The sequence below is a fragment of the Anoplopoma fimbria genome, chromosome 18 (genome assembly GCF_027596085.1).
Source record: "Anoplopoma fimbria isolate UVic2021 breed Golden Eagle Sablefish chromosome 18, Afim_UVic_2022, whole genome shotgun sequence".
In the NCBI taxonomy this organism is placed as follows: domain Eukaryota; kingdom Metazoa; phylum Chordata; class Actinopteri; order Perciformes; family Anoplopomatidae; genus Anoplopoma; species Anoplopoma fimbria.
The window spans coordinates 22300570-22313375 of record NC_072466.1 but is presented as its reverse complement, the minus strand read 5'-3'; the positions used below and the strand labels follow the sequence as shown (position 1 = coordinate 22313375).

The following is a 12806-nucleotide window of genomic DNA, read 5'->3' as shown; positions in this document are numbered from 1 at the left end:
TCAGATTTCCAGCTCCAGCCAGAGCTCCAACTACAGGTCGAAGGAGGCAGCGAAGCCTGTTCACAGGGGGGCTGTTCGCTGCTGGAGGCCCCACTTGAGTGTAAGCAGAAGGAGTTTCTTTTGAACCTGCGTGCCCTAAATAGTTTCATCCGATATCGCGAGAAATCGGACCCGATGACAGGCATTAAAATAACTATATAGAAATAGTCAATCATCCGGCAAATACTACATTTTAATTGTTTAATTTCACAACCAGTTAAAAGTTCCTTATAGTAACTTTAAGAATAACGCTATTCTGACTCCATTTACCAACCAAAGAATACAACGTGTAAAAAGAAAAGGATTGTACCTTTAAGTGATTCCATTGATAAGACCTATTAGAGGGATATATCCAGGTTCCACACACTGCAGCACCCACATGACACATGGAACAAGAATCCGGATTGATTAATAACAGCATTATTAGAGAAGGACAGGAACATTGTGTGCATTATAATCATGTCTCAGCAGAACATTTTAGCAAAAACATTAGACACAGGAAAATAACTGTGCAGAAATATTGTAATTTACAGAATCACAGAATAATGAACATGTATCAATGTGTAGCAGTTTTATCCCTCTGCTATCCACCTAAGCATTCTGGTAGTGCTTGTCAATGAAGTAAAGAATCAAATTCTCTTAACATCACATGCATTAGCAGTAGCGGGCCTAATAGTAAACCTAGGTACCCTGACAGATCAGTATGTGTGAAAACTTGCATGTGATTGCCAGAGAAATGGTTACTTTATTCAATGATTTGCACTCACATTGTTTCATGGGAGCTGAGTAATCAAAATTTGTTAAATAACCATGTGATAGAAATAGGGTTAGGGAACAAAAATAAGATGTGAGTGGTCATTTTCTCAAAATGTCCTAGCTTTGCATTTTCACCATTCCCCTTCAAATACTGGTCTAACATCTTCTTTTAAGAAGGGTGTGTGATTGAACTTGTTTTACTCTGTTGTAATTAGATTAATGTAATCCCTTCACATGTAATCCAATTATTGTATCACAACACCTGGCACATGCTCACCAGTAGAGATAGTAGAAGAAGGAGAGGACGAAGAAGGACAGCTTGCACCAGGCCTCCTTCAGGCAGAACTTGAGCGTGTCGCCGTTCATCACCGATGCTGGGTCATAGAGCAGCTCCTTAGTGTCCGTTGGGGAATGGAAGTACCTACCACAGGGGGCAAAGACCAGATCGCGGGTAGTTGACCCGTTCCAGACCCCGAGGCGGGGGGAGATGATGGGCGGAAATGGGGAAATGGGGAAATGGGGAAGGAGATAGTATGGAAAAAGATGGCATGATGAGTTACGCGGACACCATCATGCAGCAGACGTGGGTGAAATAGTTGTTGAATATGTTTGTGGAAATTGATCGTTCACTAAACCCCTTTCCTGAACAGTTGTTCAATCGCTTGCTAGAAAAGTACAAGGAATTGATGAAATAGTGTCTTTATTTGCCCTAACGTTGGCTACAAATGTAAGCACACAATCTTCTTCTAGAGAACTAGCCCGGTTTTAAAGCCAAGTATTACATCATCAGCTAATCATTTTATTTTGTTGGGCTACAGTTGATGTTAGAAAAAGCTTGGTCCAGCATGGAAAGATTCACAGTGTAGCCTAGTATTTGACCCCAGCGTGAGAGCCAGAATTCTAGTGTATCAGAAAGAAGGGTTAAGAGTTGGTGAAACACAAGACTTTCACCAAGAAGACCAATGATTGGGTCACATGTTAAACCAAAAGTCAACATTGAGTCATATTAAATTACATAGGCTACAAAAGAAGTTAGGTAACAAACGTACTTATTTTAACCCAAACCAAGAGCTTTTCTTTCCTAAACCTAACCAAGTTGTTTGTTGCCTACACCTAAAGTTGGATGTTTTTGTTGGGGAATGTCGTTTTTCATGTTACATGCCACCAACATGGGACTTTCACCCAGGAGACCGGTGTTGGTGTCCCGTATGAACCCAACAGTCAAAGTTGGGTTATTTTAAATTGTGTGTAGGCTACACAAGAAGATACTTTCTTTCCTCTCCTAAACCTAGGTAGCTTCGTTGCCTAAAACTAATTTTCTATTGTTTCCATGATGGCATGTCATTTTACACTTTAAGCAACATCACCACGTAAAACGCTATTCATAGGTCGTGGTTATTTCACTTATTTCTGTGAGATCACATAGACCTAACCTGTACATTGCTTGTCATAGAGTGTTTTTGTATAGTTAGCATTCCAAAAAGTGTTCTAAAATATCATTCCAACAACACATTTTTCACAACATACTGTACAATCAACAGCTAGCTACTTCTACTCTTTATTTTTCAGCCCCATCTGTGACACCAAAAATCTTTGAGGTGTACTGTGTTTTGCTAAGACAGCGTACACAAATCTTAGGCGAAGACACTAGTTTTTACTTTTTTATCCAGCAGCTGTTAAAAGGTATTTTTGTTTTTTCACAGATGTCTGCTGTCTGGGTGTAACGTTAATTAACAACGTTGGTCTGTGCAGGGAACAAAGTTAAATACAATATTTCAACAGACTGCCACAGCCTGCTGAGGTGTCTAGGCTGTGGAAATGTTGAATTGAATCTTTGGTATCATTATGGGTAAACAGTGGACATCTGTGGCATTATGGAAGTGGAAAACAAAGGTAAAGTAATGGTAAGATTTCCCCCTAAGGTTTGCGTATGAAAAACGGTGACTGAATCATAGAGTAACGCAAGGACTGCAGAGGTCACAGATGGGGCTAATTATTTCCATGTCTTCATGGATCATCAACCGGTGAGGATGCTGAGTTCTTAGTAGCGATATGTTGCTTCAGCCTCAGTTTTTACAGCAGAATAATGTAAGCATATTCCCATAGTTTGACCCAGCCTGTGTCTAATTAGGTATCTGAATACATATTCAAATATATTTTCACCCAGGTCAGGTATGAGGTTCTAAATGTATCAGGGCTGGGGTTTATACATCTAAAGCCAGTCAGCTCAGTAAGTTAATTACACCTCCAACTGCTGTGCGCATTAAAGTGAACTATGATTTTCAATAAATCTTTAGGATGAATTTCCAATCAAACGCTTTCTCCCGTTTCAAATTACAACCATTTATCACCTGCTGACTGATTTAAAACACACAGAGAAAATTCACCCCATAATAGGATCAGCATGTGTTATTGCTATGCTTTTAGCATAATCAATATTTGTAAACACAAACAGTTCTCTCTTAAAGCTGTGTAAAATAAAGATGTGCACCGTCATCCAAAGAGAAAAACTTGGCGGTGATTAATAACAGTGTGTTTTGGGAATTGTAGGATGTTTCCTGGAGCTTTCACATCCCAGTGAGACTTCTTTCTATGGGGCTGTTAGAATTCCAAAACGGAAAATACGTTGTACAGAAAATGATCAGTCAAGGATAGTCACCATTAGAAAACAGGAAGAGGGAATTGAAACTGCTGCCTGTTGCTTTGAGAGAGAGCTGTTATGTACTGATACATAAATGCCTCATTACTTTTTATAGGGGGAATGGGTATTTTATGGACCCCAGAGCTGACACAAATGAACAAGGTTCTGTAGTAACGGATAATTGTATATTAATGTAACAGACCAGTTGCATTAAGATGATTTCAAGCCTTTAGTCCTCATAGGCCCATCACAGAGAATTTGACTAATTTAAACATTCAAATTATGTTTTGCAGGGAATGATGGGTAATACAGTTCAACCAGGAAGCCGCCACCATTCTGCATGTGGTCTGTATGGTCATAAAACAGATGGTTTATGCATGTTCATACATGTACATTGGTTTTCACAACTGTGAAATGAGCATACATTTGGTTGTCATAAATGAATTACAATGTACATTTAATAATTCAGTTGGTCAATTAGATGACTCATGCACTTACTGTATTCATAGCAGTTCGCTGCACTTATTGAATTCGTATTCGTTTACTGCACTTATTATATTCGTAGTAGTTTGTAGCACTTATTGTATTCGTATTAGTCTGTTGCAATTATTGTTTTCGTAGTAATTTGCCTCTGCACTATACTTTTGCTCTGGTTTATGCTTTAAGATGCTTGTTTAAGAAAGGAGATGCACTTATGACTTCTGGTGACTAGTAGTTCTCTTGAATACCTATGTTGAATACACTTCCTGTAAGTCGCTTTGGATAAAAGCGTCTGCTAAATGACTGTAATGTAATGTAATGTAATGTAATGTAATGCATGTATGAAATCTTCAACAATGCACTTGAAAATGAATTTTGATGTATTCTGAATGTGACAGAAGGGGTTTGTAATGATTTGCTAAATAATTATCATGTATAACTACAATATATGCATGCACATGTTACTGATGATGAGGTAAACAAGGTTAGCTAATAGTTAACCAACAGCTACATAAAATTAGCTAATAACATGTCAATTACAATAACACAGCACTATTGACACCATTTGTTTCACCCCTGAGCAAAGGTAACAGACAAAATATTTTTTTTTACAAACAATTCTTGCTTTAAATCACAGACATATGGAGATGCTCAGTGTGGACAAATCTCTCTTAGTTTAAAAATCAAAAATCACACACGCACACCCAAGAAGTGAGGACCAACCAAAATGTTCATAATTTTCCAAAACTGTCCTCAATGTGGTTAAAAACTGTGTAGCATGTACAAGAACATGTTGACCATGGAAGAATTTAGCTGACTACACCTACAAACTACAGCACTATATGGCCAGCCACTCTTGGAATTTCCCTCTACGCAACCGCACACACCGACACACACACACACACACATTGAGAGCTTTTAGTCTGGCATAAACCTTTTCTTTTAATAAACATGGAAATGTCCTCCATGAATGGACCACTCAGTTACATCATTGCAGACGTTATATTGGGTTGATTAAGGTTTATCTACTGAGCCCTGGCTGATCTGTCTACATGTATCTCTGTCACACTTTGAACCACTTTAAACACAGGTAGCTACTATTTCTCTTCATGTCTGAGGAATTCAGCAAAGACATCGGGGTTGGCCTGTACACCAAAGGGGTAACTTTGGTATTTTGCAACCTGGACAACTATTTTCTGATGTTTGTTTCTAAATGCCTAATGGGGACACCGATGTTTAAAATTGGTCAATATCGATTCTATCTCAATGCTTCAACTTTTTCCAAAATTGTTGTCCCCATTAGTCGCTTGGACAAAAAAACATGCAAAAATAGTAATAAGTTACCCTTTTATTTCCTACATGTACTGTTCGCCACATGCAGCCACTGCTGCTGGCCCTACTGCTGACCCTGTTGGTGAGCGAGTCAATAAGAGGTCCACACTACAATAACAAATTTTCTTTGTTTCTAGAATAGCAACATGCACTTTCACCTCACATATCGCACCCCCTTCATCTCTCACGGCACCTCGTATTTTGTTCTGGACAATGAGCTGACCTCACTGTGAATTTTTTTTTGTGCAACTTCTTTATAATGAACAAATAGTCTCTAAGAAAACCATGAACTTAGTAACCAGGACATTCTTTTTTCAATTGTTAAAGAACCACAAATTAAATATCATCGCTGTAAATCTGGCCTCTTAAAGCCCCCCCCCAAGTAACATCTAGAAACTCTGCAGAGCATCGCATGAACATGTGGACTCACAAGCGAATAGCTACGCATGCGTTTGGGCACATACACACACACCCATCCATACCTCAATCTCCTCTGAATCACCTTGTCAATATTGGATTTCTCTCCTATCACTCACTCCCGACTCACTGTCCTGCCTCCCGCCATTTCCTCCTTCATTTCCCACCCTCCTGCATCTCTGTCTTGCCTTCTCTCTCTCTTCATTCTCTCAGCTGTGCAGGAATCAGCATCTGTAGCCGCTGGGCATCTGGCACAGTCTCCAGTTAATGAGACAGCGAGATGTTTTTTATGTCTTGTTTTTTATCTCGCTCTCTTTGGCTCTCATCTACTCGCCTCTCCTCTCAGCCTGTAACTTCAACCAGCTGAGCACATGAGCTTAAACCAATCAGGCTGCCAGCAGTATATGTCTAACCCCGAACCGGCGGAAAGAACAGCAACAAAGACGAAAAGAGACAAAGAAGGAGCAGCAATAGAAATCTGAAGATCACTGACTGGTGACCCATTTTTCAGACATTGCCTTGAGATGTGGTAGAACACTGACATACTTGCTTTCAAGTATAAATTTTTCTTCAGAACATTGGTTGTGTTCATCCTCAGAAATTAATACCAGCAAGTCACCAGCAAGGTTCAATTATACATGTGCATGGCATACATCCCAATTTCAATATATCTTCTTCCTTATATTCTTCTTACTTCGACCAAAAGAAAGACATCAATGCTTTCCCATTGGGTGACATGCCTTACCATTAACACACACGCAAGAAAATGTTTTCATGTCTGAGTAACGTTTGCTCGAAAATTAATATAGAAAAGTCGTAATGTATTAAAAGAATGGACTATTGCTTTTGGTGTATTCATGGGATTTGTTGACACAGTAAGAGAATTGTAGAATAAGTTGAGCTTTACTGTTTGACATTAACAATATAGTAACTTCCTTGAGATTTGCCATGTTCAGTTACATTTTCCATTATGAGGTAGGGCAACCCTCACTCTTACAAAATTACATTCCCATACAACTTAATTGCATTCTCAATTACTTTTCCAGGGAACCACCTTTTCTCCTGGATTACGGTTTTTAACACGAAATTAACGTGAATTGGAACAAAACCAAAAGGCCAAAAACTATTTGGTTAGGTATAGGCAACAGAACTAGGTGGTTAGGTTAAGTAAAACGTCATGGTTTGGCTTAAAAAAAGTATTTGTTCTTGTATTTTGTTTGCTACGTTGTTTAGGTTACAAACATAAATTTAATTAATTCACCTTTGACTTTTTGGTTTTACTTGGAACTCCATCAACACAAACCTCCCCACAATCGGGACCTCTGTTGAATATGATTGGAAACTTATTAATGACAACGTCAAAAGAAAACGTAATACGTGAATAATTAAGATTTTCTGGAAAACAATGCATTTCTGTTGTATGGGATTGTAGTTTTTAGTTGATCAGGCAGTCTAGGGATGATTCTGCCCTTCTATGCAACCTAATGAATATATTTTTTGATGTGAACAATGTCGCTTCCTACCCTGTCTGGGGCTATCGGACCCAAGCCCATCTATTCAAACTAAAGATAATATTTTTTTAAAAGGTGTCATTGATATGAATCTTATTTTTTGAAAAAGTCCATGTAATTTTACAGGTGGGCACTGTATATCTTTAGCAAGTTTATCTCAAACAGGGCCTACATTTGCATGTGGATTAATACACATTTGTTGCACCAGAGATTATTTTAAGCAGCTGAGGGATGCATGTGCAACAGCCTAAGAAAATGTGTGTGATCTGTTCGAACCATTTCAATCCGGTTTCCGCTTACAGCACAGCACTGAAACAGCCCTCCTCAAAGTCACCAACGACCTCCTCCTCTCTTCAGACTCTGGTCACCTCAACATTCTCATGCTCCTCGACCTCACTGCAGCTTTCGACACCATCAACCACAGCATTCTTCTCTCCCGCCTCAACTCGTCCCTCAAACATCACTGGTACTGCTCTCTCCTGGCTTAAAACAGTTCATCAACAACTGTCCCCCAGGGTCTTTTGTTCATCCTCTACCTGCTCCCTCTTGGAAATATCATACGTCAACACGGTCTCCACGGTCTCCACTTCCACTGCTACACCGATGACGTCCAGCTCTACATCTCCACTAAATCCATCACCACTGCCTCACTGACATTAAATCATGGATGCAAAGCAACTTCCTTAAACTCAACTGTGATAAATCGGACATGATCATCATCTGTCCCAAATCCCTCACAAAAACCAGTCACAACTTCTGCCTCACGATGGACACCTCCGCTCTGTCTCCCACCACACACATCCGCAACCTTGGAGTCATGTTTGACAGCACCTCTCCTTTGAACACCACGTTAATCAAATCACCAGAACTGCCTTTTTCCATCTAAAAAACATAGCCCGTCTACGCCCATCACTCTCCCTATCTGCTGCTGAAACTCAGATCCATACCTTCATCACCTCCAGAATTGACTACTGCAACAGCATTCTTCATGGCACATCATCCAAAGTCCTAAATAAACTAGAATACATCCAGAACTCTGCTGCTCGTCTGCTCACCCACTCCCGCTCCCGTGATCACATCACCCCTGTTTTCCAGAATCTCCACTGGCTTCCCGTCCCACAACGGATCCAATACAAAGTCCTGCTCCTCACTCACAAAGCCCTCCACAATCAGGCCCCCTCCTACCTCACCGACCTGCTCCATCACTCCATCCCGTCGGCTCTGCTCCTCTGATGCCAACCTCCTGTCCCTGCCAGTCAGGGCCAAGCACCAGACCTGGGGCGACAGAGCCTCCTCCATAGCTGCCCCCTCCCTCTGGAACTCTCTCCCCAAACACATCTGAGACTGCAATGATCTTTCAATGTTCAAATCAGAAATCAAATCTCAACTTTTCAGAATTGCTTTTAATCTCTGACGAATGCTGTGTGTTTTAAGTTTTTAGTGTGTAGCTCTTAATGATGATTTAAATGTCTGTAAAGCGTCTTTGAGAACTTTGAAAAGCGCTCTATAAATAAAATGTATTATTATTATTATTATTACACACACACACACACACACACACACACACACACACACACACACACACACACACACACACACACACACACACACACACACACACACACACACACACAGAGAACCCTGTACTTATATCTGTGTTAGGACTCTCATGGACATAACGCATTCCTTAGCCCTTACCCTGACCTTAACTATCATAACTAAATGCCTAAGCCCAACCCTAACACTCACCTGAACTTGATTCTAACCTGAACCTTAAAACCAAATCTTAACCTTCAAACAGGCCTTTGAAGAAGTGGCGACCGACCAAAATGCTTTCACTTTCCTAAATGTCCTCTCTGCTAAAAAACATTTGGTCCTCACTATGTAGCAAGTACAAGAACATGCACGCACACACACCCTACGATGGATTGCATAGTCACCTCCACGTGTTGTAGAAGAGCAGGGGGATGTTGAGGCCCACCGTCAGCCACTCTTGGGCACACAGGAACATGATGCAGAAGAGTCCATGGATGGAGTACTCTGGTAGCACCAACTAGAAAGAGATGCAGAGGAGGATGGAGGATGAGTCAAAGAACAACCAATTATCGAGACTTAAACCACTGCTGGAGCAACACAACTTTAATGTTGTCTACTCCTTTATTGCATTGCTGGTGATTAGTGTTACTTAATGCTGATACTGCTTGAATGGCATTTGCACTAATATAAGAACTGCATGAATGAAACAACGCTATTTTAAACTTAACTAAAGGGCATGTTGGTTAGCAGATGCCACATTATAATTTTTAATGCCCACAGGTGTAATAAAACACCTCAAGTATCATCATTAGCATTCAAATCCTTAGTCTAGCCTATATTTAGACACTGCATATCTGTCTGTCTGCAAGCATTCCAAATGGCTAAATGCCCCCCCATCTATATTATGGAGAGCTTAGCTTCACAATGGGCTGCACACACCGATGGCAGCACTCCATCATCATCATAATAACTGGAGGGCTCTGGCCTCCGAATACAAGGAAGCAAGACAACCTCCTGGCAAACTGCGAGGGGGAGAATATGTGTGAGACCGCAGACCCCCCCCCCTAAGCAACAAGGACTGCTTTTGTTCCACAAAATAAAAAGTTGAAGGAAGTTAAAAGAAGCTTATGTTGGTGCAGTTTTTATAATGATCCTTAACAAAAATTGGAACTTCATACACTTGGCCGCACAACATGTTACATGAGTAGATTTACAGCAAACTGAAATGTACTTTGAAGGAAATGAAAGGGAATGAAAGTCTTGTGTTTACTACCCCTTTCATTGACTATGACTTGAACATTTCCTTTTCCGAGCGGCTGCATAGCTCTAACCCTGTGGCATAAAATGAGTGGTCTCTTTAAACATTAGGCTATGCTCAGATATGGTTGCCATGCAAAAAAAAAGTTTGAAAGCTGCACAAATCACTATAGTAGTATTCTATACTTGAGGCTACATTAGGTTATGTTAGCAAACTTTGGATATATATATTGCTGTGTAACTGACAATAGATTGTTCCTTGACATTCCTAACTCTTCTCTGCTTGGGCTAATGTTACACTTTATTTTAAGCATGTCAAAAACAAACATTTGTGTTTTGGGAGGGAAATTCCTTATGTCAATCTGACAATTATTGATAATAAACTTAAAACAGCAATAATTGTTTTTTGGGTAATGTGGGGGCAGCAAAAAAAGCTATACACAACTTTCATAAAAACATTTTTTATCTTATAAAGATGTAAAGTTATCAAAATGTAGAAGTCCAGCAGACATGGAGCAATGTTAGCATTTATTTGCAGTAATTTTGGTGGCTACTGTTAAAATGTGCGTACAATGACCAATGTCTCCTTTTAAGCAAATTCAGCACATTTTGTATTTTGTAAATGTATCGTTTGTTACTGGGCAGGCAGCGCACAGTGGATTTATCAGAGCTTTTTTGCTGAAAATGTATTTTGGCTTCTGCAGAAAGCTTTATAAAGAACTAAAACAAAATATTGAAGTTGCAATTCATAAAACTAAAACAATGAGATGAGATTAGATTAGATAAAAAATGTCATAGATCTATAGTGAAGTGATAATTATTTGTGGGCTAGTCTCAATGAGTGACATCATTTAAATCATACTTTACGTAGTAATTTTATTCATCACTAATGTGGAAATAGGAATTAGTGCAGCTTTTAATCCCATGTTATTAATAGTCACGTTAACCTACATGCAATAAATCTATTGTAAGTGTTGGGCAGGAATAATCTTGTCCGGTCTGGTTTTAAAGGAATAAGTCACTTAAACGATAGTATATTAATAAATATATTCTTGACTTAAGTGCTTGGAAATGAAGCCATTCTATGACGAGATTAAAATACAGATGTGCAAATGAGCCTTTTACATAGTATGTTGATGCAGAAGGTTTGCGCATGGTTAATGTCTCAAAACAGCCATTGTTAAGTTTATGCAACACAACAACTTGGTTAGGGTTATGAATGTATTAGTTTGACTCATCCACCATCCCTCCCTTCTGCCTTTAATCAACACTACATCATTTGCTCTGTGCATTTTATAATGCCATGGATGGGTTTACATTGAAGTGGCTTACATTGGAGTTACAGCCCAGCATGTCTCATACAGACGCTAAAGGTTACCTTGTGCATCTGTATCAGACCCTGCTGGCTTACCCCCCCCTTGTTGATATAATTCCCTTTCTTGTCTTGAGCATAGTGGAGAAATCGATGAAAAGAAGCATTTCAAGTCCTCAGCACTATGAAAGTATACTTTTGAAGAAAAGCATGCAAAACAGCAAAAAGAAAGCAAGCTTTTGAAGTGCTGAGAGCGAGAAGATAGGGAAATGCATGAAATGTAGATAAGAATTTTGCCTGACACACACACACACACACACACACACACACACACACACACACACACACACACACACACACACACACACACACACACACACACACACACACACACACACACACACACACTTTAAGAAAGCAGATTTAAAAAGCATATCCATCATTGGAGAGGTCTACTGCTTTTCATCATGCAAAATGCACTCATCACATTTATCTCTTTATGAGTTCATTTTTATTCCAGGCTGTTGTTATCCACTGTTCGTAACTCTACCTACAATAAGTAATGCACTTTAATTTATACCCAGGTTGCTTGATATATCTTGTTGCATTTGTGGTTAAAAGGCTCATAAAATTACATAACAAAATTTTGTATGAGGATGACGTTGACTATTTTCACTAAATCGTATTAACTGCCTCTGTAAAATACTTTTCTTTAATAAGGCAGCTGTATTACAGATATTCAGAATAAAATCTCTACATGTGGCTTTTACATTTGCTCTTACACCAAATATCTGACTTTACATTCCTACCGCAGCAAAAGTGAATAGTGAATACATTTTGTAAATAGATATATTAAAGTTAAAAGCTGAGTCCAATTGTTTCTATGAATTATTTCTCTAAATGGAATTGCAAAACTATCTGCACCTGGTAAAATGTATTCTTTATTAAATAATAAAAAGAAAGTATGTTTAAAGCCAAACTTGGCTCTATGTCTTGAACGGCGCAAGCATAAAGATATAGCACTCTTATCTGAACAGAAAAAGAAGTGCTAAAAAGCTGTTTCATCAGAAAAGAGGCAAAGAGAGGCATTATGTGCAGTTATTTCTCAATTCAACTTTGTTTTATGCTTAATCCAACAACACACTCTTTTTTACTTTTTCAGTGCTTGTGCACATACATTTGGGTATCTGGAGTGTCTACATACTCACAATCTGTGAAAATAGACAACCAAGTCAGTTTTTTGTGGGCTCCCTCGATCAGAAAACATTTGATTCAACGAGCCAATCAGATGTGACTCCTTTTCCTATGTCACATGCAGGCTCATTAGAATATACTGTCCACCATTTAAGAACAACCTTTGCAAAATCGGCTTTATTTTTTCTCACAAGCCAATCAGAGCCGACTGGGCTTTTAACGGGAATTGTCTCTTAAAGAGGCCGGCGCAAAAACAGAGCTTTTCAGTCAGATGGGGACTACAGGTATTTCAGATAGACAGTATTGAAATAATAATGTATTTTTTATGTAT

The 12806-nt window shown here is 39.2% G+C and overlaps 1 protein-coding gene across 1 annotated transcript in view; it reads right to left on the bottom strand.

Moving 5' to 3' along the window:
* Positions 1-377: 377 nt before the first annotated feature.
* cnih3 (cornichon family AMPA receptor auxiliary protein 3) overlaps positions 378-12806 on the bottom strand; it is a 69326-nt gene continuing 56897 nt past the window's right edge. Inside the window, exons 4-7 of the mRNA XM_054618899.1 lie at positions 9117-9229; positions 8371-8373; positions 1073-1216; positions 378-405 (exon numbers count right to left, since the gene is read on the bottom strand). Coding sequence (XP_054474874.1) covers positions 378-405; positions 1073-1216; positions 8371-8373; positions 9117-9229 — 288 coding nt within the window. The remainder of the gene's footprint in view (positions 406-1072; positions 1217-8370; positions 8374-9116; positions 9230-12806) is intronic.